The sequence below is a fragment of the Calidris pugnax genome, unplaced genomic scaffold (assembly GCF_001431845.1).
Source record: "Calidris pugnax isolate Ruff unplaced genomic scaffold, ASM143184v1 scaffold211, whole genome shotgun sequence".
Lineage (NCBI taxonomy): Eukaryota > Metazoa > Chordata > Aves > Charadriiformes > Scolopacidae > Calidris > Calidris pugnax.
Window position 1 is genome coordinate 2,957,875 of NW_015091083.1, and position 23,353 is coordinate 2,981,227.

Below are 23,353 nucleotides of genomic sequence, written 5' to 3' on the forward strand. Positions count from 1 at the left end.
GACCGCATTTCCCGGCCGGCACCGGCGCTGTGCCGTGAGGGGTAACCGGCCGGGGGAGATTTCCCCACAGCCTCCCGCGCTGTGCGGCGCGTTTCGGTGAGGCAGGACAGCGTGCAAACGGGTAAGGTGAGCGTCTACAAAATACGCTGCTCCCGGCAAAGTTGCTGTGGGCGGCCCAGGTCATAGGGTTGTCTGGGTTGGAAGGGAGCTTTCAGATCAGGGGTGCCCGCCTTTCCCGGCCGGCCCCGGCGCTGTGCCGTGAGGGGTAACCGGCCAGGGGAGATTTCCCCACAGCCTCCCGCGCTGTGCGGCGCGTTTCGGTGAGGCAGGACAGCGTGCAAACGGGTAAGGTGAGCGTCTACAAAATACGCTGCTCCCGGCAAAGTTGCTGTGGGCGGCCCAGGTCATAGGGTTGTCTGGGTTGGAAGGGAGCTTTCAGATCATCCGAGTCCAGCCGTCAGCCTGATGCTGACAAGACCACCACCAAACCGTGTCCCTCAGCACCACGTCTGTATGTCTTTTAAATACCGCCAGGGATGCTTATTCAACTGCTTCCCTGGGCAGCCTGTTCCAATGTTTGGCAACCCTTTTGGTGAATAAATTTTTCCAAATACCTGACCGAAACCTCCCATCCGAGTCCAGCCGTCAGCCTGATGCTGACAAGACCACCACCAAACCGTGTCCCTCAGCACCACGTCTGTATGTCTTTTAAATACCGCCAGGGATGCTTATTCAACTGCTTCCCTGGGCAGCCTGTTCCAATGTTTGGCAACCCTTTTGGTGAATAAATTTTTCCAAATACCTGACCGAAACCTCCTCTGGTGCAACTTGAGGCCATTTCCTCTTGTCCTGTCACCTGTTACTTGGGAGAAGAAACTGACCCCACCTCTCTACACCCTCCTTTCAGGTAGTTGTAGAGAGTGATAAGGCCTCCCCTCAGCCTCCTTTCCTCCAAGCTAAACAACCCCAGTTCCTTCAGCCTTTCCTCATAAGACTTGTGATCCAGACCCCTCACCAGCTTCGTTGCCCTTCTCTGGACCTGCTCCAGCACCTCAGTGTCTCTCCTGTAGTGAGTGGCCCAAAACTGAACACAGTACTTGAGGTGGGGGTTCACCAGTGCCGAGTACAGGGGGACAGTCGCTTCCCTAGACCTGCTGGCCACACTATTTCTAATACAAGCTAGGAAGCTTTTGGCCACCTGGGCACACTGCTGGCTCGTATTCAGCTGGCTGTCGACCAACACCTCCAGGTCCTTTTCTGTGAGGCAGTTTTCCAGCCACTCTTCCCCAAGCCTATAGCATTGCCTGGGGTTGTTGTGATCCCAGCACAGGACCTGGCACTTGGCCTTGTTGAACCTCATACTATTGGCCTCGGTTCATCGATCCAGCCTGTCCAGATCCCTCTGCAGAGCCAGGTTAGGTCACCGAGGTACCCTTTTCCCTTCATTCACTTGCCATACCAGCCCTACTTAAGTGAGATGTTAGATGACTGAGTCAGAGATGAGAGTTTAATCGCCTTCGTGGGTCCAGCCTTCAGAAACCAACCAGTTCACACTCCTGTTTCACCAACGCACGTGCTTGTGTTTTTGAGTGTGGTGGTTGCAGCACCCGGGGTTAGCTGTGCCATTGTGGTCTCCCAGCCAAGCGCTGTCACAGTTGGTGGTCTTAGCCGAGATCTGCCGAGAGGGTGAGGCCTCAGGGCCCTTTGGCCAGTTCTGAGGGTATTGTTTAAATAGCTGCAGGAATATTTTTATGGCTCCTAATAAGCTGCTGGGAATTGTTATGAACAGAAAAATGAATGTGTTTTCAGTTAATAAAACCCCTGAAATGCGATGTTTTTCTTTCCAGGAACTTCCGCTGTGACTGTGGAAATAGCAAGTTCAAAAATCTGCAGTGCAAGTTACTCCCAGTAAGTTCAGACATAGGTTTCCTACATGCAGAATCAAAACAACAGTCTTGGGAGGCTGGTGCCTTGCCTCAGCCGGGACTGACTCATGCAATGTCTCTGCTTTTCCCAGCAAGTTAAACAAGGTGCAAGTATTCTGGCAGGAGATAAAACTGTTGAGGGACCAAAGGGAAACGTTGAGAGGAGAAGAGGACGTTTGATTCTTGTCATCCGTGTGTGCAGCAGTTTTGCATCTGTGGTCAGCGTAATGCCAGAAAGGTGGTGCCTGCACTAACACATTATTAGCTTTAGGCTGGCTTCAGGAGAACCTCTTGGGGTGACATTTTGCAGTTGCATTCAGGACATTTAAGTTTGTACTGCTGTCTGAAAGACAGGTACCTCCCCTTCTTCCTGGTGGCATTAGTGCCCTAATCTTATTTGATAGGTTTTCACCAGAGACTGTGCTTTCGTATTCTGTGGGCATTTTGGACTTGTCAAGTAGTTGGTATTCTTCTGGGAAGCAGCGACAGGAAGCTGCTTGGCTCGTCTGCCAGTGCTGCTCCCAGGGTAATAACAGTCCGACTGTGGAAAGCCATTATTTTCTGGCAGAATTGGGACGGATGCAGAGCTAGTCTGCCTAAGGCTACACTCCAGTGATCCCTACAGAGATCACCTGGGCCAATTTAGGATGTTGCTGTTTCTCATTTGAGTCAATGAGATGGATCACGTGGTTGTTCCTCTCCTTCTGTTCAGTGCAAAATCAATTGTACAGGTTAAGTGACCTTCAGCATCCGTCCATTAATCTGTCTGACTTCACTGATGCTGGGTGCTCGCATCTTCTGTTCTTCCTTTGTCAGAATAGTGATAGAGTTTTGCAGTAACACCATAAGTGGTCACAGCTGTTTCTGCAGGGGCTGATGGTGGCCTTAGGCTGCAGCTGCGTGCAGTTCTGAAGTCCTGTGGCTGCACGATGTTAGTTGTTTGTTTTTTTGAATGGGATTATCTATAATTGAATTTCATTTTGCATGTTTTGTAATGTCAGTAATCCTCTCCTGTAGAGTTAGGCTTATATGATGTGAATTTAGTGGAAGCTTGGTGGTAAGATTAAACAAAGTTGGGTTTGTATCACAGTCTGGATGTTTAAAAAAATGGAGGGGGGGGTGCACGATAAATCTGTAGATTTTGCTGTAATGGCAGCAGGCAGGTGTGGTTGGCGACCAGAACTCTTACATGGTTTTAGGTTAGCAGTATTTTAACAAAACACCAGAGTTGCCATTTATTGCAAATCTGGAAAGACTTTTTCCTTTTGAACGTCGGTATTCCTCACGTGCCCTATCTGCTGCTCCTCTATAGCGTAGCTGTTTGGATAATATCTTTCTTTTTGGATCTTCAAGCTGATGAGTATAATGATTTCTTTTAGGAATTAAAGCAGAAGAGGAATTTGGTTTTTCTAGATTATACATCTTTTCTGTCTTTTGGTTTTCACTGCACTGCGTATTGAGACCTTTTTTTTTCCTTTCCTCCTAGGAAAAGAGCAAGGTGAATTCAGGAAATAAGTATAATGACAATTTCTATGGATTATACTGCACTTGTAAAAGACCTTATCCTGATCCTGAAGATGAGGTAAGAAATACAAAACCCAGTAGTAATCACATATGGATGGTTTTATGCAAAATACTGTGCAGAGCATGGTCACTGAGCTGCCCTGCTGGGAAGAGCCCACTTTAAGAAATCTTATGTTCCGTATTGCTTTTGGTTGTCATATGCTGTATAAAGTAGTTAACTTTATCAGTTTTTTTTCCAAATGGTACAATGTGTTTATGCCTTAAAGACAGATGAGGAGGGCAAACCATCATTTGGACAAAAACCACTGCTTTCTTCTCTCTCAGGTTACAGAGTTCCTTTACGGGGTGGGTTTCTCAGCTCCCTGAGGAATGTGCAAGCACAGAATAAACACGTTGCACGTGTGAGCAGAGACCAGAATCTGCTTCCTTGTGCCTGCAGCAGGGCTCTGACAAGGCTCTTGGGATGGGGAGAGTCTGTCTTGTAGCACTGGCTTTAGCTTTCCTTTATAGTAGTCAGAACGCTTTTTATCTGTCTCAAGCATTAAAATATACCACTTGGTTTGCACATGCACACTTTTATTTGCGGTCACAGAAGTCAGGCCTTTTAAAGAATAAGGCAGGCACAAATCTTTCAAATACAAAAAAGTATTTTATAGACTCACCTCTCTGCAGTTCAGAGACAGCTAAACTTTTCTAATGAAATCTTAAATAATTGTTTCATAACAAAGCAGTTTGTATGGTACTGCATTATGGGCAGTTAAGTAAGGATTCTGGCATTCCTATGTAAACCTGATGACATCATGAATATCAGTATCTTTCTTCTGCTAAGCTGCCTCTTGATGCATTTCTGTTTACAGAAACCAATGAAGTATTAACTTTCATCAGCTCTTTTATGTGAGAGTGCCTTGCTCTACTGGGAAAACTAGTTTTGTAATAATAAATGGGAATTTCCACAGTCTTGATAATAGGACAAATTACACATGCTGCTGAACTTCAGGGAAGCAAACCGACTAATGAAACAGTAACTGCTTATTAATGGCAGCTCCCTGTGGGTGGGTGGGTGAAGAGGGAAATGCAATTCACTTGAGCAGGCTTTGCATAATACTGCAGTTTGATGCTTGTGAAAGATTCTGGAGGTTGCTATTAATGCTAATAATATGACCGTTCATTTAGATTCCAGATGAGATGATCCAATGCATAGTTTGTGAAGACTGGTTCCATGGAAGGGTAAGGAAACCACAAGTGGCAGAATTGCCATTTACATAGAAGTAAGTTGGTGCCATTTAAGTTTGTATGGTTAGTCTTGGTTGGGAAGGTTTGCTGTAGTTCTCAAAAGATTATGACACAAGTTCTAAGGTATTTCTTTTTATCCTGTGCAAAGGAATATTGAATGTTTAATCCAGTGCTGCTGTTCACTCCAGTCCAAAAAACCTAGTAAGAGTTTCTACCTTTTTGAAGATTATTACTACAGAATAGAATAATAACTATCTTTATAACCGTCTTTTTAATCAGAAAGTTCTAATCAGTAGAATCAGCGAGAAGATTCTCACTGAGGCACATCATTATCAACTACCTCAATAGTTCTTCATTCAAAAGAATGCTTTTTAAGCTGTAATTACTTTAAATAGCAAGGAGCAAACTGTGCTGTTGATTCCTGATTATGAACTTTGGGGAAATCTTTTAAAAGCAGCTCAGCACTCCAGTGAGTGCCCTACTTAATGTGTAAGCATTAAGGATTCAGCCTCTTGTGCCTTGAAGGGCATGAGTGAAATTCCATGTTTGAAGTTGCACGATCAAAGAATTTAAAAAAGACGATTGGCTTCAATTATGGGTTCTGTAGATAAACCATAGGATTCTTTTGTATAAATGTTATGCTGTGTACTGTGAGCTTTGCAAGAGTGCCTTTCAAAAGAAAGCCAGTAAGTGATTTTAATTGCCTAAATTGCTCTCACCAGTTCATGGAGAGCTCTGGGACCTAATTCTTCTCAAGTTCAGTATGAGGACTTAGAGCCTCTTGCATGTAAGGAATTAATCATAAGTTATTTAAGAGTTTAAATGTTCAGTGTGCAATAGATATCTTTACCTGTCCAATGTTAGATAAAGATAGGACTGAGATTTCTGGGTATGTAGAAGGCATAAAAGGCTACAGACAAAGAATTATTTCAGTTTTTCCCCGGAATTTTTATCAGCCCCTCCCGGTCTTATAAATTATACTGGTAATCATTGTAGAAAGTTCGCAGGAGTGTGTGATTGTGCTGAAAATGTGATGGCAGTCGATGTTCTACTTCCTCTAAAGCCAGAGTTGAGTCTGTTAATTTGCAGCAAAGGCTTCACTGCTGCGTGCTTGTTTCTTTTTGATAGCATCTTGGTGCTGTTCCCCCTGAAAGCGGAGACTTCCATGAAATGGTGTGCCAAGCCTGCATGAATCACTGCCACTTCCTGTGGGCCTATGCGTCGCAATTTGCAGGTAAAGAAAATTATGGTATCCAAGCCAATATTTTGTTCATATGTATTTCTTATACTTGGCTGATTAATGACATAATGCTGTTTGAGGGATTGGAGAAATTATACTCATTATATTGGACAGTCACCTTCATCAGTGGAACATGCGGGGCTGCAGTGATTGTTCTTTAAAAAAAAATAAATTTCAGTTCTCATTCCAAAATGTTAGTTCTGTGGTGCTCGCTCTTCTATATATTTTATCAGAGATGTGCTGGAGATATAATATTCGTCTCCAGGAACTTAATTTCTAAAGTGGATCAAAGAACTGAAGAGCTATCCTAAAAGAAACGATGAGGCAAACAGCCGAGGCTCTGAGCAGCGAGGAGTGAATGACAGAATGATCTGAAATGAATGTGTAAAACCCTAATCTGAGTAGGGCTGGGGCAGGGCTCAGGACACGCGTTCCCTGCGGTCACAGCAGGCCTCTGTCTGCTGCCTGGTCTCTGTGGGATGGGTAGATGACTTGATTTCTGTGGAAAGGATTGAATTCGCGTAGTTTCCTAAATATTGCTTGTATCAGTTGGTGATTGATCTCCCACATGCCAGAAATTTCAACGGTAATTTTAACAATTCCAGGCTGGCCTTGGAAGAGTTCTCTTCCTTGTAATGTAAATACAGTACACAATGGGGTTTTTTTGTTTGTTTTTGGTTTTCCTCCTCCTGACCAGCTATGTCATGCATTTGAATTGGCATCAAAAGAAAAAACTTACTTTAAATGAGGAAGTGGTTAGTGTAGTTAATCTGTCATAGAGTTTTTGAGGCGTGTGTCTGGAGAAAATGAAGGACTCTGACACAAAGTCAGCAAAACGTGTACACAACGGCTACTGAACCTGTGATAGCTGGCAAGGGTTGTCAAGAAGGACAAGCATCTTCCTACAGAACTATCTCAGATTATAATACCCTTTTCCCTCTCCTTGGGCTTAGATCTTGGGAAGCGGAGTATTTTGGGAGTATGAGGGGGGAAGAAGACCATGGTGAAAGAGGGAGCAGTTTCTTTGTAGGTCACTGTGTCTTTGGACAGCTGTAGAGTATATCCAGGACTCTGCAAGTGACATGGTGGTGTAGATGCTCTCTGATGCTGCACCATAAAGCACAGAGAACATCTGTGGTAGCCTGTACATTTTCTGGCATGGTTCTTACATATCTTCCAGTTCCTCCTTTGACCAAAGTGAACTCCCTTGAAGATGAAGGGATTGTCCTGAAGGTTGAGGAAAGTGAAGAGCAGAAAAAAGAAATAAAAAAAGAAGGTGGAGTGGAACACGAAGAACAGAAGGAGGAAAAGCAAATGGAACTGTTTAATGAACCGTCCACTAGCTCGGGGTCTGCCTGTCCAGAGGTAAGACGGACCTTCTTTTCTGTCCTGTAGGTCTTTGTGCTGATGGTAGGTGAGGTAAAGCCCACCTCTTTGTAGGTGTGGTGAAGAGGTAGATGCTTTCAGTCTGTTCCCGTGTTCCTCTTCAGTCACTGCCACTTCAAACACACGGTCGCTGTGGAGCACAGCGCAGGCCATGGAACGTGTGTGCAGAAGTGGGTGACACGGGTGTAATGTCTGTTTGCAGACAGGCCAGATCCATCCCTTCCTGTCCACCCCCGGCCTTTACACGGGGGTGACTCCTGAGTCTGTTGTAACACGGGTATTCTGCATCGTACCTGCGTTTTGCATGATAGTCCAGCTCAGATTTCTTAAACATTTATGGTTATTGCACTACATTTCTACAGAAACTTCCAGTGGAAACTGCTAAAAGCATATCAGAATTCCCATGTGGATGAAATAGTGATATAGGTTGCTTATAAAAATACGTGTGGCTGAGACAAAAGAATCTTGCATCAGGGAAATGAGGTGCTGGGAAGAAGGGAGTGCATTTGAAGTGACGTTACAGGGCACTGAACACTCTCATTTTAATTCAGGTAGTTCCGAAGAGTGAGGGGCCAGTCTGCAAGCTGAAAGAACTTCAAAGCAAGCAATTTTTAAAAAAAGATACTGCCACCTTTTGGCCATCAAACTGGAGAAGCAAGTTATGCACCTGCGCAGACTGTTTGGTATGTATTCTGTCTTTTCTACCGTCACTGATGGGGGGGAGCTGGGGGGAGCTCCCAGAGAATCTCTGAAGAGAAGCTCTTAGGTGAAATCTGTATAAATGTTCTTACTCTACTTATAAACACCTAAAAACCCCCTCCACCCCACATAACGAAACACACCAAATCCTTTGGAATTAAGTGCGAAGGAGCTTCTAAACATTTGTGTTTTCTTTGTTGCTTTAAATCCAGTATTGGCTCTGGAAGTCATCATGGGGTGGTGTCTGAAAAGCTGGATACAAAATTTATGTTATTATTTTTATTGTTATTATTTGGGATGATACTGACACGAAACGGACTGGGGGAGAGCACCTCTGTCTGAGAAGTTTTGTAACATGCATTTTAATTTATTCTCCAGAAAATGTATTCAGAGCTTGAAGTCCAGTTCCTGACAGATGAATGTGACACTGTCTTGGCTTATGAAAATAAAGGTACAAGTGACCAAGAAACAGAGAGGAGAGATCCTTTAATGGACACCCTTAACAGCATGAACAGAGTCCAGCAAGTAGAACTCATCTGTGGTAAGTACAACTTCAGTTCTAGAACCTGCCTTGGCACCGTGTCTGAGCAGTTTTTGTAACCGGGGCCGAGTTTCCCTCTTCAGGGTGCGGGGTTGTCCCCGGTGAGGACACGTGCCCAGTCCTGAGTTACAGCAGGGCTTCCCACCACCGCCCACGCCTGCTTCTGCAGTGGGAAGCTGGGGGCAGGTGTGGTCTTTTAATTAATTGCACTAATTCACTCAGTGTACTTCTGTACAGTTCTCTGAAGGTCACCGGAACAGATACTCAGCTGCGTAGGCTGCTCTGATAAATTATTAGGCTTCTCATGTTTACCTCGACTCGCCTTTCTTTCTATCATTAATATTATTTATAATCCAGTTCAAATCTGGATTTGTCTCAAGTAGATCTAAGGAATGACAAGAGGAGGTAGGGCATGTCTTCTTGAGCCAGTGTTAAACTAAAGCTGGGTTTCTTCTTGTTCTTCTGTTTCCTTTCCCTCGCTTCTCTGTCCAGAATACAACGATTTGAAGACGGAACTGACCGACTATCTCAGGAGATTTGCAGACGAGGGAACGGTAAGGTGCAGCTCCCAGAATCTGTTTGCCAGAAAACGTGTTTTAAACTGCTCTTGAGGGGTGGGTGTCAAATTCTGGGATGCTATTGTGAAAATATTTTTTTCCTGTCTCTTGGAGTTACTGGTACTGCAGCAGGAATTCAAAATCCCTGCTTTGATTAGAATTTAAAAGTGGCATTTCCTTAATGATGTTGTTGAGAGATAACAGGGACCTTGCAGGAATCTGTCTATAACATACTGAGAGCAGCTCTTGAATTTAAATGGAACTTCTGTTGCTCGAGGAGAGGTATCCAGGGAAAAAAAGCTCTTAACCTTTATGGTTTTTCTTAGATTGAAATTTAAACCCTTAGAAGAATAAGGATTGACTAAATACTGGCAAACACTCGTGTCAGTTGTTTTCTGGAAGAATTTGCATGCTATTATTAATCAACACACGCATTTTCTTGGCTTATTTGCTAAATTGCCATTCCTCATTACATTGTAATAAGCCTGAAGTGAGGTAATGAAAGTCTTGCTTTGTCTTAATTTTTCTGATGATACAAGCAAGTGGTCAAACCCATTACAAAGACCCTCGGGAGCTTTTGCTCCATGGGCTTGTTCTGCCTTTGGGGCACTTGTTTCCCCCCTTGTATTTTCTTGTCATAGAGTTTGGTCATTAATCGTTTTCTTTGGGGGGAGAGGAAAGCTGTTTCGCCAGAGAGATTTCGTGGTACCCACTTTGTGTGTGACGTGTGGGGTGCGTGCCAGGGGGGAAGAAAAAAGCATCATTTAATTGAATTCTTGTATCAGAATGTGGGTTTCTCATCCCTTCGCCCAGGTGGTTAAAAGAGAAGACATTCAGCACTTCTTTGAAGAATTTCAGTCACGGAAAAGGCAACGGACGAACAGGATGCAGTACTACTGCAGTTAGACTGAGAGGGTGTTGGTCAGAAGGGAGAGCTGGGAAAACTACTCACTGGCAAACGGAAGAGACATCTTCAGTATTTGGCTTCTCATCAAAAATCCAACTTTCCAAGAAACACCTTCATTCTGTGTCATGCTTCCCTCACTTGTAGCGACTGACAGCCTTCCTACCAGGTACATTGTGTTTATAGGGAGCTCTGCTCCCCTGAAAGCTGCCCTTGTCTCGGGGGGTGGATGGTTTGTTCACACTGAGGGGGTGTCGCTGTGCCTTCCCTTCAGCCTGTCCCCTGTGTCACCCTGCCGGGAGCTGCGCGGTGGCCTGGGCGGGCTCTGCCTGCCCCCCTGCCTCGCAGCGCAGGGAACAGGCGCTCCCTCTGCTCTCTGGGGCTGGAGAGAGCAGCTTTCCTGCTTTCTTTTTTCCTGCTTTTCTTTGTCTCTGCTTTCCCGCCTCCTGCGCCATCACTTTGGGGGGCCGAGACCCCAGTGAAGGCTCCTGCACAGACACGTGTGTTTGCTGCAGGGCTACAGGCCGTGGCTGTGGGGTAGAACCCTAACACTGGGGTGGTATCAGGGAACCGAACAGCATGGGACTGCAGCTGAAAACACGTTGTCTTCTTGAGCCAGTGTTAAACTAAAGCTGGCATGTCTTCTTGAGCCAGTGTTAAACTAAAGCTGGGTTTCTTCTTGTTTTTCTGTTTCCTTTCCCTCGCTTCTCTGTCCAGAATACAACGATTTGAAGACGGAACTGACCGACTATCTCAGGAGATTTGCAGACGAGGGAACGGTAAGGTGCAGCTCCCAGAATCTGTTTGCCAGAAAACGTGTTTTAAACTGCTCTTGAGGGGTGGGTGTCAAATTCTGGGATGCTATTGTGAAAATATTTTTTTCCTGTCTCTTGGAGTTACTGGTACTGCAGCAGGAATTCAAAATCCCTGCTTTGATTAGAATTTAAAAGTGGCATTTCCTTAATGATGTTGTTGAGAGATAACAGGGACCTTGCAGGAATCTGTCTATAACATACTGAGAGCAGCTCTTGAATTTAAATGGAACTTCTGTTGCTCGAGGAGAGGTATCCAGGGAAAAAAAGCTCTTAACCTTTATGGTTTTTCTTAGATTGAAATTTAAACCCTTAGAAGAATAAGGATTGACTAAATACTGGCAAACACTCGTGTCAGTTGTTTTCTGGAAGAATTTGCATGCTATTATTAATCAACACACGCATTTTCTTGGCTTATTTGCTAAATTGCCATTCCTCATTACATTGTAATAAGCCTGAAGTGAGGTAATGAAAGTCTTGCTTTGTCTTAATTTTTCTGATGATACAAGCAAGTGGTCAAACCCATTACAAAGACCCTCGGGAGCTTTTGCTCCATGGGCTTGTTCTGCCTTTGGGGCACTTGTTTCCCCCCTTGTATTTTCTTGTCATAGAGTTTGGTCATTAATCGTTTTCTTTGGGGGGAGAGGAAAGCTGTTTCGCCAGAGAGATTTCGTGGTACCCACTTTGTGTGTGACGTGTGGGGTGCGTGCCAGGGGGGAAGAAAAAAGCATCATTTAATTGAATTCTTGTATCAGAATGTGGGTTTCTCATCCCTTCGCCCAGGTGGTTAAAAGAGAAGACATTCAGCACTTCTTTGAAGAATTTCAGTCACGGAAAAGGCAACGGACGAACAGGATGCAGTACTACTGCAGTTAGACTGAGAGGGTGTTGGTCAGAAGGGAGAGCTGGGAAAACTACTCACTGGCAAACGGAAGAGACATCTTCAGTATTTGGCTTCTCATCAAAAATCCAACTTTCCAAGAAACACCTTCATTCTGTGTCATGCTTCCCTCACTTGTAGCGACTGACAGCCTTCCTACCAGGTACATTGTGTTTATAGGGAGCTCTGCTCCCCTGAAAGCTGCCCTTGTCTCGGGGGGTGGATGGTTTGTTCACACTGAGGGGGTGTCGCTGTGCCTTCCCTTCAGCCTGTCCCCTGTGTCACCCTGCCGGGAGCTGCGCGGTGGCCTGGGCGGGCTCTGCCTGCCCCCCTGCCTCGCAGCGCAGGGAACAGGCGCTCCCTCTGCTCTCTGGGGCTGGAGAGAGCAGCTTTCCTGCTTTCTTTTTTCCTGCTTTTCTTTGTCTCTGCTTTCCCGCCTCCTGCGCCATCACTTTGGGGGGCCGAGACCCCAGTGAAGGCTCCTGCACAGACACGTGTGTTTGCTGCAGGGCTACAGGCCGTGGCTGTGGGGTAGAACCCTAACACTGGGGTGGTATCAGGGAACCGAACAGCATGGGACTGCAGCTGAAAAATGAGGAATCATAGGGTTCTGTTTTTGTAAATTAAAAAAAAAAATATCTTTGTTTCTACTATTGTACAGCGATGTTTTACATGCAAAAATTTGTCACGGGAACTTTTTCCCCTCACTGGAGTATAAACAATGTACTAAATTACAAATTAAGCATGGGGAGGGGTTGTTTTAGAACTTCTAACAGGACTTTTAAGAATCTGCGCTTAGCTACAATTAAATACTGACTTTTTCTAATGTAGTTTCTAGTTTTCTTTACCCACAAGCCCCAAAACATACTTTAAGAAAGTTCTAATTTTTAACACCTGCTTTACATAGTCAGAGGATTTCGTTTGGAGCCTAATGTAGTTTCTAGTTTTCTTTACCCACAAGCCCCAAAACATACTTTAAGAAAGTTCTAATTTTTAACACCTGCTTTACATAGTCAGAGGATTTCTTTACCGTGGGCTACTAGTCTGCTTCCAGGGTAATGACTTTTGAGAAGAAAAGCAGCCCTTTCTCTATGATTCTCCCTATCAATAGTTTCTGACCACTTTTTATTTACAAAAGCTAGTTCTAGCGTAGGGGCTCAGTTCATGGGTTTGTTTCATGCGAAATGACTAGTTGCTTTTAAATTTAACTCTGGGTAGTGGATGTGCTTTCTTTGTAGCAACTGTTCTGGGAGGTGTAACCGCGTATTGAACTAAAATGCCTACAGATTAAAGAACTGTTCAATCTGTGCTGTCGTGGGGCTTTTTCTTTTGACGTGCTGCCGCAGGGGTTTGTTTTCATCCAGGACCCAGAGTCGGTGATGACCCACGGGGCCAAGACACAGCTCAGGGGCTGAGTCGGGGGTTCCTAGAGCTCTGCCTCCACCCTGACCACGCCAGTGCGGGCAGGCATTAGATAGGGGATGGGTATGTTTTTGAGCAGAGCAGCAGCAGAAGGGGATGATGTTTCTTCTCTCCTGGAGTTTGGGCTGATGACACCCATTGTCCATTCTTGGGATCAGCCGAGGGGTTTACCTGAAGCAGACTCAGCCCCTAACGCTCCTTCCGTGCGGCTCTGCTTCCTTCCTAAAGCGTCCCCTATAGCGTCAGCAGCTGCTGCAAAGCAAACAGAAAGCATCTAACAGTAAACATTAAATTTGGCTACTTCAGGAAGTTGCTCCTAAGGCTCCTGTCCCCGGCTGCGGGAGGGAAGGCATCGATAAACGTTTGAGACCACGCAGCTCTCTCTCCCCCTACCCCACCCGGGTTTATGCTGGGACACAGCCCCCCGCCTTGCTGTTGTACAGCAAAGCCAGACCAGTCAAGATTTTCTGCTGCAGGGTGGCACTTCCAGACTTGAGTCATCTCTTTGAAGTAGGGAAGCACTTGTTTCTGTGAAAGAGATTTAATGACTATTCAGCTGATGCAGAGTAACTGCCACTCGGGAAGGGGACACCGGGTACTTAATGAGCGTCTTTGTCTGGCTCAGAAAATCAACACTTCCCAGATGAAGGGCTCCGTGGTCCCTCTGCCTCGACTCAGTAACGCTGCTGCCTCAAGTAGCCAATGGTCTCCCTCAATTAGCCACAAGAACTCACTGAACTGTTTGACTGAAGAGCTGTTCCTTTTTAACAAGCTGCTTGAACAGCGAGTGCCGCTCATTTTGAATTCCTCCTTTCACACCAGTTTGTACCAGAGCCTTGGTGTTCAGAGCACTGTTCCGTGCTGGTTTTCCCCCCGGAGGGAACATCAAACCCTGCCAGTGGTAGGAGCCTTTGCTGTTGGAGGGCACCTTGGGGTTTGTCCCAGAGGGCTCCTCCTGCCAGCCCTCGGGGGGCTCAGCCTGTCCCACTGCTCAGCAGCCCCCGGAGCCGCTCACAGGAAGAAGTGGCACAAGCAGGTTCTATACAAGCCATTTATTTGAAATGCCAACTATACGTAGGATAAAGTCAGTGTTACATGCTTCTCAGCAACAGTAGAAAAATAGAACCAGTGAAAACCTTTTTACAACTGTAATGGTACTCAAAAGAGAAATGTATTGTTTTACAATGCATCACACAAGACTAGAATTCAAGTTTGGAGGTACCTAAATAAAAATACTATTTTTTTTTTTAAAAAAACACTATGTACAATTGAAGCGTAAACAAGTTTTACAAAGTACTGGTTATGCAGGTTGTAGAAAAAACACTTGCATAGGACATGAAGTCAGTTTAAGAAAGTTTTCTGAGCCTTTAGCATTGAAGGCACTTGACTTTATACCAGTAACAACACAAGGACAAGAAACGAAACCGTAACGTTGCCGAAGGCAGGGCGACCTTCTGGCAGTACAGATAATGACAGAAACCCCAAATAACCGTTTTACAACTTTATCTCTCGGCTGTTCCTGCGCTGGGCAGAGCTCAGCACCACCCCCACCATGTAAGTGTATCCTCACTAGAAGAACAAACAGCAGGAGTGTTCTTTCCAAAGAAAAAAAAACAAACAAAAAAACAACCAACCCCCCAAAAACCCAACCCCCCAAAAAAACCCCTACCAAACCCAAACCAAAGGAACGCAGAAGACAAACATTTGGGACATTCCAGGACCAAAACCCAAGGCTTACAAGTACAGGCGGCCACAGCCTTAACTTTCAGAAATGAAACTCCTCAAGAACAGGAAAAATACAACAAGAAACTGCCAATCAACACAGCAGTTATTAACATACAACTACAGTAACTCTGTGGAACAAGAAAACATTTCAAAGGAAGAATCTGTTTCAGGAATTAAGTTATTCATCCATATATTAAGGAAAAGAGGAGGGGGTCAGGGAGAAGGGACTAGGAAGTTTTTGCATGTTGCTCACTAAATGAAAGTCTGAGCTCTCTCTTGACTAGAGCAAGGAGCACGAGTCTGCCTCGGCCAAGAAAACTTAAATGTTCATACCTCTATCCTCAAGCAAAAGATAACCAGTAATCTGTTATCTCCATCACATTTAGAGGAGGAAAAGATGTTAATTTCCAGCCTAATCAGAAAGTGCTTCATGTAAACAAGGAGCTTCTGCACCAAAGTTTCAGTAGACAGAGAAGCAGCAGCAGCAGGGAGCACAGGCAGGTGTGTTCCGCCAGGGAGATGCAGGATGAACACAAGCTTCCCAGTAATGCTGCTGTGAAGAATAAACATGGTCTCTCTCCCCTCCCTCTGCAAGTCCAACCAGGCAGGAAATCCTACGCTGGAGTATAAAAAAAACACAGTTCCAGGAATTTGACAAATCCTTCTCTTCCACTAAGAATCAGCTGCCGTTTGCCGCCATCTTCTTCCCAACTCAAAATACACAAGAGAAAAGGCAGATTGTCTACGTGGCCTGATTGTCTTTGTGGCCTCAGAAGGACTTGTCTTTGCTTTGCACCTACTTTTAAACACTGAATTCTCTTTTTAATACTGCTCAGCTTCTGAAACTTCAGAAGCAATTTTGTATTCTAAAATGCAGCCATGTCGCCCTCCCCAAGATAAGCATTTCTCACCAGCTTATTCCAAAGCTCAAGCATTTCAAGATTTCCCTCAAGCCATAACCTCAAAACTTCTGTTTTCATCAGCCACGTCCCCAAAAATTTCAAGCTTAAAAGCTCCATCTGTAGATTTCAGCCCTATCTCTGTCCAGGCACACAGTGCCACATCCAACTACGGGAACTAAAATAGTTCTCTCAAAGCACATCTAACAATTTTAGGTAAAAATAAATTATTCAGAATGGGAAGTCTTCCGAGGGGAGCTGTAACATTTTAGTAATTAAGCTATGGATGTACACATGACAAATGCAGGGAGTTTTGGGGGTTTTTTGTGTGTGTGATGAAAGGGAATGCTTCCAGCCTCACACCTCCAGAGCAAACCCAGCGAAACTCTGTCCCCAACCTGCAGCAGCACCGTCCCCCACCACCCCTCCTTGCCTTTAACAATGTCCTACACTGCAGCCCCAGGGAAATACCACCGACTGGTGACGGGGCCAGGACCACCAAGAGTCTTGACTGTGCTCAAAAAAAAATAGAATCTAGATTAAAAAAGGCTGACAGAGAAAAAAAACCAACCCCCAAACACCTCCCCTCACCCACAGGACACATCACCTGCGCAGCTCAGCTAAGTTTCTCCTCCAGTCCTACACCACACCTTCCATGGCTGCATCTCAAATGGAGTGTCTGCAGGGCTGCCACAGCAGCAGGAGGCCACCAGAGGTGTACGCAGGGGAGACGTGAGGGTGTTTTGGTTCAAAGACCCATATCTTCAGTTACGTAAAAGCTATTATTTGGTAGTTTGGAAATGCAGTATTCCATGTATGTCAGTAACACTGCGGTGGTGTTACTGGGCCTTGCATACTTTTAAGAAAGTGGTTGGGTAAGAATCTGCCACCAAATAAAAAGAGAAGTTGCAGCAAGACTTCTGTTTAAATAGTATTAAGCATTTCGAACTGCAGGAAACAACCCAACCTTAAAGCAGTTCTTAGGTCACGCCTGGGATTAAAGGTTTCTACTACAGGGAAATCCTTCTTTCTAGGAACTGCATTTAGAAAAAGCAAACAGGCCTTTACCAGCACTCACTAGGCTGCGGTGACACCAGGATCCCTATCCAAAATGCAGTGAATCTGCAGTGAAAACTGCCTGGGAAGCCTTAAGGATCCACTTCAGGATAAGGCTTACAGCCGGGGTATTGCTTAACCCCGACGTGAGCCTGGCTCACGATCATTCCCTCTTTGCACCACGTCAACAGGTGAATCTCATGTCTGTGCTTTCAACAAAGCCAAGCTGGGGAAGGGAAGTGCAATGTAAGGATGCTAAAGCTTCGCGCGACTCACGAAGCCAGAGCAGCTACTCTTCTCTTGGACTTTGTTCACAGAACAGCTGCGACTCTGAAGTCGGCAGCACTTGGGGTCAGGGCAGGAACACGGCACGACGTCACTGAGAGTGAAGCCCTTTAGTAACCGTAGGCAGGAGAGAGCAAGGCCATGGGCAGCCACCTCAGCACCGCGGCTGGAGAGAGAACCCTCGGGCAGAGGGTCACCATTCAGGCAACAGCAGAGACACTACGCCTCATCTTCCTGACACTCCAGGATTTAGCAGGAATCCTCACTCCAGACTTCACTTACCCCCACGTACAGGTAGCTGGAAGAACAAGTTATTACTATCATTTTTACAGTATTTCTAGATTTCTTTCTGCATGGGCAAATGAGCAATTCTAGTCTGTCTAGTAAGTGCTTCTGGGTGATCATGGAGTTCTCCACAGTCACAGCTGAACCAGAAGGCAAGCAGAACCAGACTGTTGGATCCCAGTGAATTTCACTGGAATTTGGACTCCTAAATATCCCCCCGGACTCTTAAAAACCCAAATATAATTCTTGAAGTGGGCTTGCTATAGAAGGATAAGACCAGCTGCCAGAACTTTTCAAACAAAACTTTAGACTGGATTCTTGCCGTAGCTGTAAAAATCAGGAAGATTTCAGATCTAAACAAGCAAAAAAATGTAACTAAAAATGTAGTATTTTGATGTGCTGTTCTTTGGAATTCCTATAATTAAAAAATAAACGCATTGTTACTATCTCATAAGAAAATACATTTCATGATGTGCAACCCAATGCACATCGGGAATTGGCAGGCAGAAGGGAAAATGCAAAAGTATGAAAATACAGTCCTTTAAATGTGACAATAAAGTTTAACATATTAGTACAAAACTAATACACTAAAATAGATGTACAGGTGCAAAAGGCTACCAGGTTGTAGAAAAAAGGTACCAACGTTTTTGTTGGGGTTTTGTGGTTTGTTTTTTTTTTCAAAAGGCTAAATTAAATTTGCTCCAAAAAAATTCCCCACAAAATAAAACCAGAAGCAGCATCAAAACCCAAACTGATGTCATGCTGTCTCTAAGGAAGCGATGTACGCACAAAAAGAGGTGAGCGAAGCCGAATTTGTCTGCTGGCATGAACAAACTCATCTGACCGAAGACAGGCCAAAAGTTGCAGAGAATGGGATGCTGACAACTAACTCTTAGGCACAGAGAAATAGTGGAGGTCGCTTTCATAGGGCAGATTTTTTGTAGAGGAAGTCTGGTTTATTTGGAGACCTCCTTCCCCTGCTTGCTGCGTCTTCCCTTTCCAAATCCGCGTTTCTCTGTGCGCCGGGTTCCAACGGCTCGTCGTCCGTCAGTCTCCTGCTGGGTCTCTCCTCTGGCATCTCAGGGGTGTAGGCAGGGAGCGGGGCCCTGCTGGAGGTCAGCCCGTAGGTCAAATCCGTTTCCATCTTGGTTCTTCCCCTGACATGTCCCGCGCCATTCCCAGCGTTCTCCTGGGCAGCCAAGGCCAGGTCCAGTCGCTGGGGAGGTTGCTCTAAGACATCGAGGTGTATTGGCTCATTCTTCTGTCTGTGTTGGTGCCCGTCCTGGGAGAGCAGGTATTCCCACCGAGCCTCCTCTTGCTTTTTAGGAGATATCTGGGAAGGTAGATAGGCTGGCTTTAAGCCACTCGGTGATGCCTTGTTGTGGCTATACAAATCTGGGCCAAAATAGATGCCTTGTGAAGGCGAAGGACTGTGCCTGTTGGGTGCTGGAGTGGAGGGTCTGCATGCAGCATTAGAGAAGTCATAGAAGTCAGGGTATTCCTGCTGATTTTCGCGAGCATCTATTTTTTGCTCTATTGCATGTTTCTTTCGAGAAGTGGGCATGTGTCTGTTCTGAAGACATGAAATGTGCTGGGGTGGACCGGGCCCTACCTCTGTAACCGGCTGGCTTAGTTCTGTGTCGACCGTGAGCTCTGGTAACCTTCTGTCCTTTAAAGACATCGCCGACACACCCATCGCGATATCTGGCATCAGCTCATTTAGCAAGGGCTGAGTACACTGGAAAAGAAAAGAAATTGTTCATGGAAACAAAAGCAAAAGCTAAAACACACACTGTATTTAAGAGTGTTTCTGCAATTCAAAACGGCATCTTCCTGATCTACCTTTGCCTGGACCAACCTACACTGTTTAGAGAACACACGTATGCCCCAACCTTCACCTTCCTGCCAGCTTAAGACAACTTCTTTCCTTCATGAAGTTGCTGTGCCACAATAATAGTTCCTTCTTAAATGCATCTGGTCTTGAATATGCAGAAAATGTACCGTTAAACTCTCCAAAGGTACATCTGCTTTAAGCCACCTGCAATTATCCAACTAAACAAGGTACTCGGTGCAGAACTTAAAAGGGGTTTGTTAGAGCACAGAGCTCCAGCACAGGCCTGCATTTTATATTGTAAAGTTAATTGCAGGCACACTGAGTGTGTGCACAACAGCCCCGGGCCCTGGGGGCAGCACCAGTGCCAGGGGCTGTCTGCATCCACAAAGTGCACAGAAGCTGTTGCGTGGCATTTTTCTCCCCTCCGAGCAATCCTGCAACAAGACAAGCATGTTACAGTCTTCCAGACAGAAGAGGTAAATTTCCTATTTGTATTTATAATTTCTAATGAAAGCAATTTTAGTAACCATTGATTACTAGTAACTCGCAAATTGCAGGAAGAACACAGAACAAAATATGTCACCCATATTAAGTCTGTGCTTCTCCCTGTATTTTTTTTATAGAAACATTTTAACAGAAACATTGCTAATGTTAAAAAGATCACTAAATGGTTTCCTTAGTGACGTCAGTATTTATCAAGAGAGATGCTACATGCTACAAAACCCTCCCTTGAACAATGGCAAATAATTCTAATTTGAAGTTTAATATTTTAACCTAAAATATAAAAAAGGATTGCAATGTGTTTAGGACAATTGCTAAAGGAAAAAAATAAAATAAATCTCTGTTTCCTTTCAGAGCTCCAGATAAATCTGCGTCTAAGGAGCAGGTTTTCAGCACGACACAACCGTGCACTGAAACAGGGTTTTCACTGCAGAAATAAATTACCAAATTTTTTATTTAACATACTGGACAAAGATGCAGCTTTGTCATCATCGCTTTCATTGCATCATGTTTTGGTTCAGCAAGTATAATGATTGTCTTCAAATGCTACAACACAGCTTTTTGTATTTGCAATTACCAATTCTAGTGGCCTATTCATTTTAAAATCTTTTCCAGAGCTGCAAGGCCTTCACATACTCCACAGGTTCCCTTTAGTTTACTTCAGGACGACTTATCTGTGAGCAGCCAAAGCATCATTACTATTTCTGCCCGTGAATTATAGCACGCAGTCCACTGCTGAAGTTGCCCTGTGTTTTATGCATTATTTGAGAAGATTCCCGAGTCCCCCTTGCCTATACAAAATGTTCCTACCCCTGGGAGAATGGAATCTTCCAGGGGTTAGGGCACACCTTTGGGATGCAAAATGCGGATAGCCACTTTGGAAGAAAATTATTCTCCTAACCAAAAAAAAAAATGCTCTTTTATTTAACAAAGCCAAGCTAATTCCCTCCGTCTTCTCTCTGGAAGTTCCTTTGAGTGGCCAGGGATAGGGAGAAGAGGAGAAATCACAATACTTACGACCTGCTTGTCGGCTGCCATCACTGCTGCTGCTGCAGCCACGGTTTGCCTCCCCAGCCCCGCGGTGTTGGTGCAGTCGGGAGGCGCTGCCTTCACGCTGGGCAGGTAGACGGGCGGCGCCGCTTTGGGGGCCGCTCGGGAGTGGAACAGAGAGTGGTTACAGGGGTAAGAAAAGGAACGGGAGGGATGTTGACTTGGCACCCTTTGTTTCCAGCCCACTTTGAACTGGTTATGAATAGGAGTCGCTGGTGGGTGGTATGGAGGCGGCGGAGGGGGCAATGGTGGATGGAAGGCCACAAAAGAGTCCAGTTCTGTAAACATGGTTTCTGCAGTGGGAGTGCTGTTAACGCGACACCGGCCGGACTGCCTCATGGTCAGGAGTGGGCTTTCGTCCCCAAATCGCTCATCAGGGAAGAATTTGTGAGGATTCTGCAAAGTTAAAAACCCAGCATATAACACCACGAAGTAGGAGTTCATCTAGAAAAATCTCCTAAACTACCATGCACCAGAACTAGAAATAGTATCGTACCAGGCTTGCTGTGCCACCTAAAACCTCACCAACACTACAGGTGATTACAGCTACCCCAGAATAGATATTTCTTTAAAAAAAAAAAAGAAAACAGACAAGAAGGACCAGATTCACTGTGTGAATAAGCTGACCAACAAATGCGTGTGCTTTAAGAGCAGTGTACAAATAGAAGGGGGATTTCCAATTTCCCAGTCCTGATATGTATTATGCAGATTTACTGTATTAGTTAGAACTTTTTCTCCTCTCGGATTCAAGAATAAATCATAATAAAAATAAGATTTCTAGTTATGGTTTGACTATTCTTATCAACTGCCTCTTTGGCAGATTTTTTTGGGCCCCAAAATCTGTGGCAGTAAGAGCACCCTGAACGGCAACAACTCTTGAGAAAAATATTTATACATTGCATTTGCACATTCACAAAATCACATACATCAAACGCAACAGTCTCATTGGAATTTGCCCTTCAACACTTCTCAAATTATACAGGCATTTAAAGGAATTTTTGCAAACACGGAGTAGTTGTCTTATTGCAGGTTGCACGTCCAAATCAATTCATAAGCAGAAGAGAACCAAAGCATTTGTGGACTTGGACGGCAATTTTTCATACCTGCAGAAGTTCAGCAGCAGCATCAGAAAGCCCGAATTCCCGGAGCACACGGATCTGAATCTCATAACTGACGGTGGCACCTTCCCCGCAATTGAGCGCGTACGCTCTCTGCACCTGCTCCGTGTGACGCAGCTCCTGCAGCCGTTTGATCATCTCCTTCACAACGAGGAGACTGGGAACTGGGGGGATAACAGAGAATGGAATGGGGATAACAGAGATTACTTTTTGAACTGAGAGACAATAAGTTTGAACGCAATGGTTAGATTTAATTCTGAAGGAAAAATCTAACAACAGGCTGACTTTTTTTTATTTTAAAAGCAGCATTCTGCAAAGAACAGTTCAACTTACATGTTCCTTGAAGCATCATTAAAGCACACGGGATAACACACATATCAAACAAATGGTAATGACATACACCATTTTTCCAGCTTCTGCTAGTCTTCTCTGTAAACCCCTTATGATGCAGGAATTTTATGATTTGAGGTGGGGGCAGGGTATCTTAAATAGCAACTGAATGTTCCCTCATGAATTCTACAGGCCAAGAATTCATTGATTTTTTTGGCATACACTTCACACTTCTAGTGGAATTCTGTAATCACAAGACCATAATACCAGCATGTAACTACAGAAAGAGCATTCTAAAAAGATTACACAAACTGCAAGCCAACATAAACCTGTAAAAATTATGTTGGTTTATGCACCCATATTGAAATAATTTAAAAAAAAAAAACCTTCCAAAGGAATTGTTCTGAAAAATCCCAGTTTAGCAGCCAGATGTTTAGCTACAACCAGCATTTTGCTAACACTGAAAAAATAGGATTTTAGAGAAGTCTGAAGCAGTTCTCCAAACTAGTAGGCATAAAAATTAGCAAAGTTTTTAATGAAAGAGTGCTATCTTCTCAAACCCAGGTTTCTTTCTGTTTTTTTTTTTTTTTTTTTTTTTTACTATTACTCATGTGAAACACTTGGAAGAGGGATTCCACATATAAAAAAAATACAATTCTCTTGAGTCAGTTGCAGGATCTCTAATTCAAACAAACTGGAAAATACCTAAGGAAACCTGTAGAACACTATAGCCTCAGAGCAGACTTCAGCAGAGGCTGAACTCATTTTACAATAGTTCTCTAAAAAGAGCACCAAGACATGCTGCTAGTAGCATTTATGAAAATAAAGTCCATGGGCAGAGGGTACAAAGAAGACACGAGTGACAGATGGAGAATACCTAAGCTGTAAAGAACCCCCTGTTCTAAGAGCCCGGCCTAAGGGCAGGGAGGTGATGCTGCCAACCTCTCCCTCCAACAGCTCCTGTGCCCCATCTATGCTTTGGGATGGATTCCTGTACCAAGTCATTGGTTTGGTACATGCCGGAATCTCCTCAAATTAACTGGGCTCTATCCACCCTTCCTAGCACAAGGCTTTGACAAAAAAAAAAAACAAACCCCAAACCCCCAACCAATTATTTTGCTTAATTACAGAACTAAGCAGCACAGGC

The 23,353-nt window shown here is 44.6% G+C and overlaps 2 protein-coding genes and 1 long non-coding RNA gene across 4 annotated transcripts in view; 2 read left to right on the forward strand and 1 right to left on the reverse strand.

Annotated features, from left to right (window-relative positions):
- UBR7 (ubiquitin protein ligase E3 component n-recognin 7 (putative)) overlaps positions 1–10,104 on the forward strand; it is a 14,135-nt gene extending 4,031 nt beyond the window's left edge. Inside the window, exons 4-13 of the mRNA XM_014957417.1 lie at positions 264–345; positions 1,848–1,908; positions 3,412–3,507; positions 4,623–4,676; positions 5,811–5,916; positions 7,103–7,287; positions 7,860–7,991; positions 8,386–8,548; positions 9,041–9,102; positions 9,919–10,104. Coding sequence (XP_014812903.1) covers positions 264–345; positions 1,848–1,908; positions 3,412–3,507; positions 4,623–4,676; positions 5,811–5,916; positions 7,103–7,287; positions 7,860–7,991; positions 8,386–8,548; positions 9,041–9,102; positions 9,919–10,011 — 1,034 coding nt within the window. The 3' untranslated portion in view covers positions 10,012–10,104. The remainder of the gene's footprint in view (positions 1–263; positions 346–1,847; positions 1,909–3,411; positions 3,508–4,622; positions 4,677–5,810; positions 5,917–7,102; positions 7,288–7,859; positions 7,992–8,385; positions 8,549–9,040; positions 9,103–9,918) is intronic.
- Positions 10,105–10,700: 596 nt separating this feature from the next.
- LOC106897065 lies at positions 10,701–12,326 on the forward strand. The gene is made up of 2 exons (XR_001413712.1): positions 10,701–10,788; positions 11,605–12,326. It is a non-coding gene; the product is annotated as an uncharacterized LOC106897065 (long non-coding RNA).
- Positions 12,327–14,160: 1,834 nt separating this feature from the next.
- The window catches only part of BTBD7 (BTB (POZ) domain containing 7), a 34,752-nt gene continuing 25,559 nt past the window's right edge, over positions 14,161–23,353 (reverse strand). For both annotated transcript variants that reach the window (XM_014957665.1, XM_014957667.1), the window contains 3 exons: positions 21,862–22,040; positions 20,726–21,154; positions 14,161–19,111 (listed from right to left, as the gene is read on the reverse strand). In XM_014957665.1, the coding sequence (XP_014813151.1) occupies positions 18,296–19,111; positions 20,726–21,154; positions 21,862–22,040 (1,424 nt within the window). In that variant the 3' untranslated portion in view covers positions 14,161–18,295. The remainder of the gene's footprint in view (positions 19,112–20,725; positions 21,155–21,861; positions 22,041–23,353) is intronic.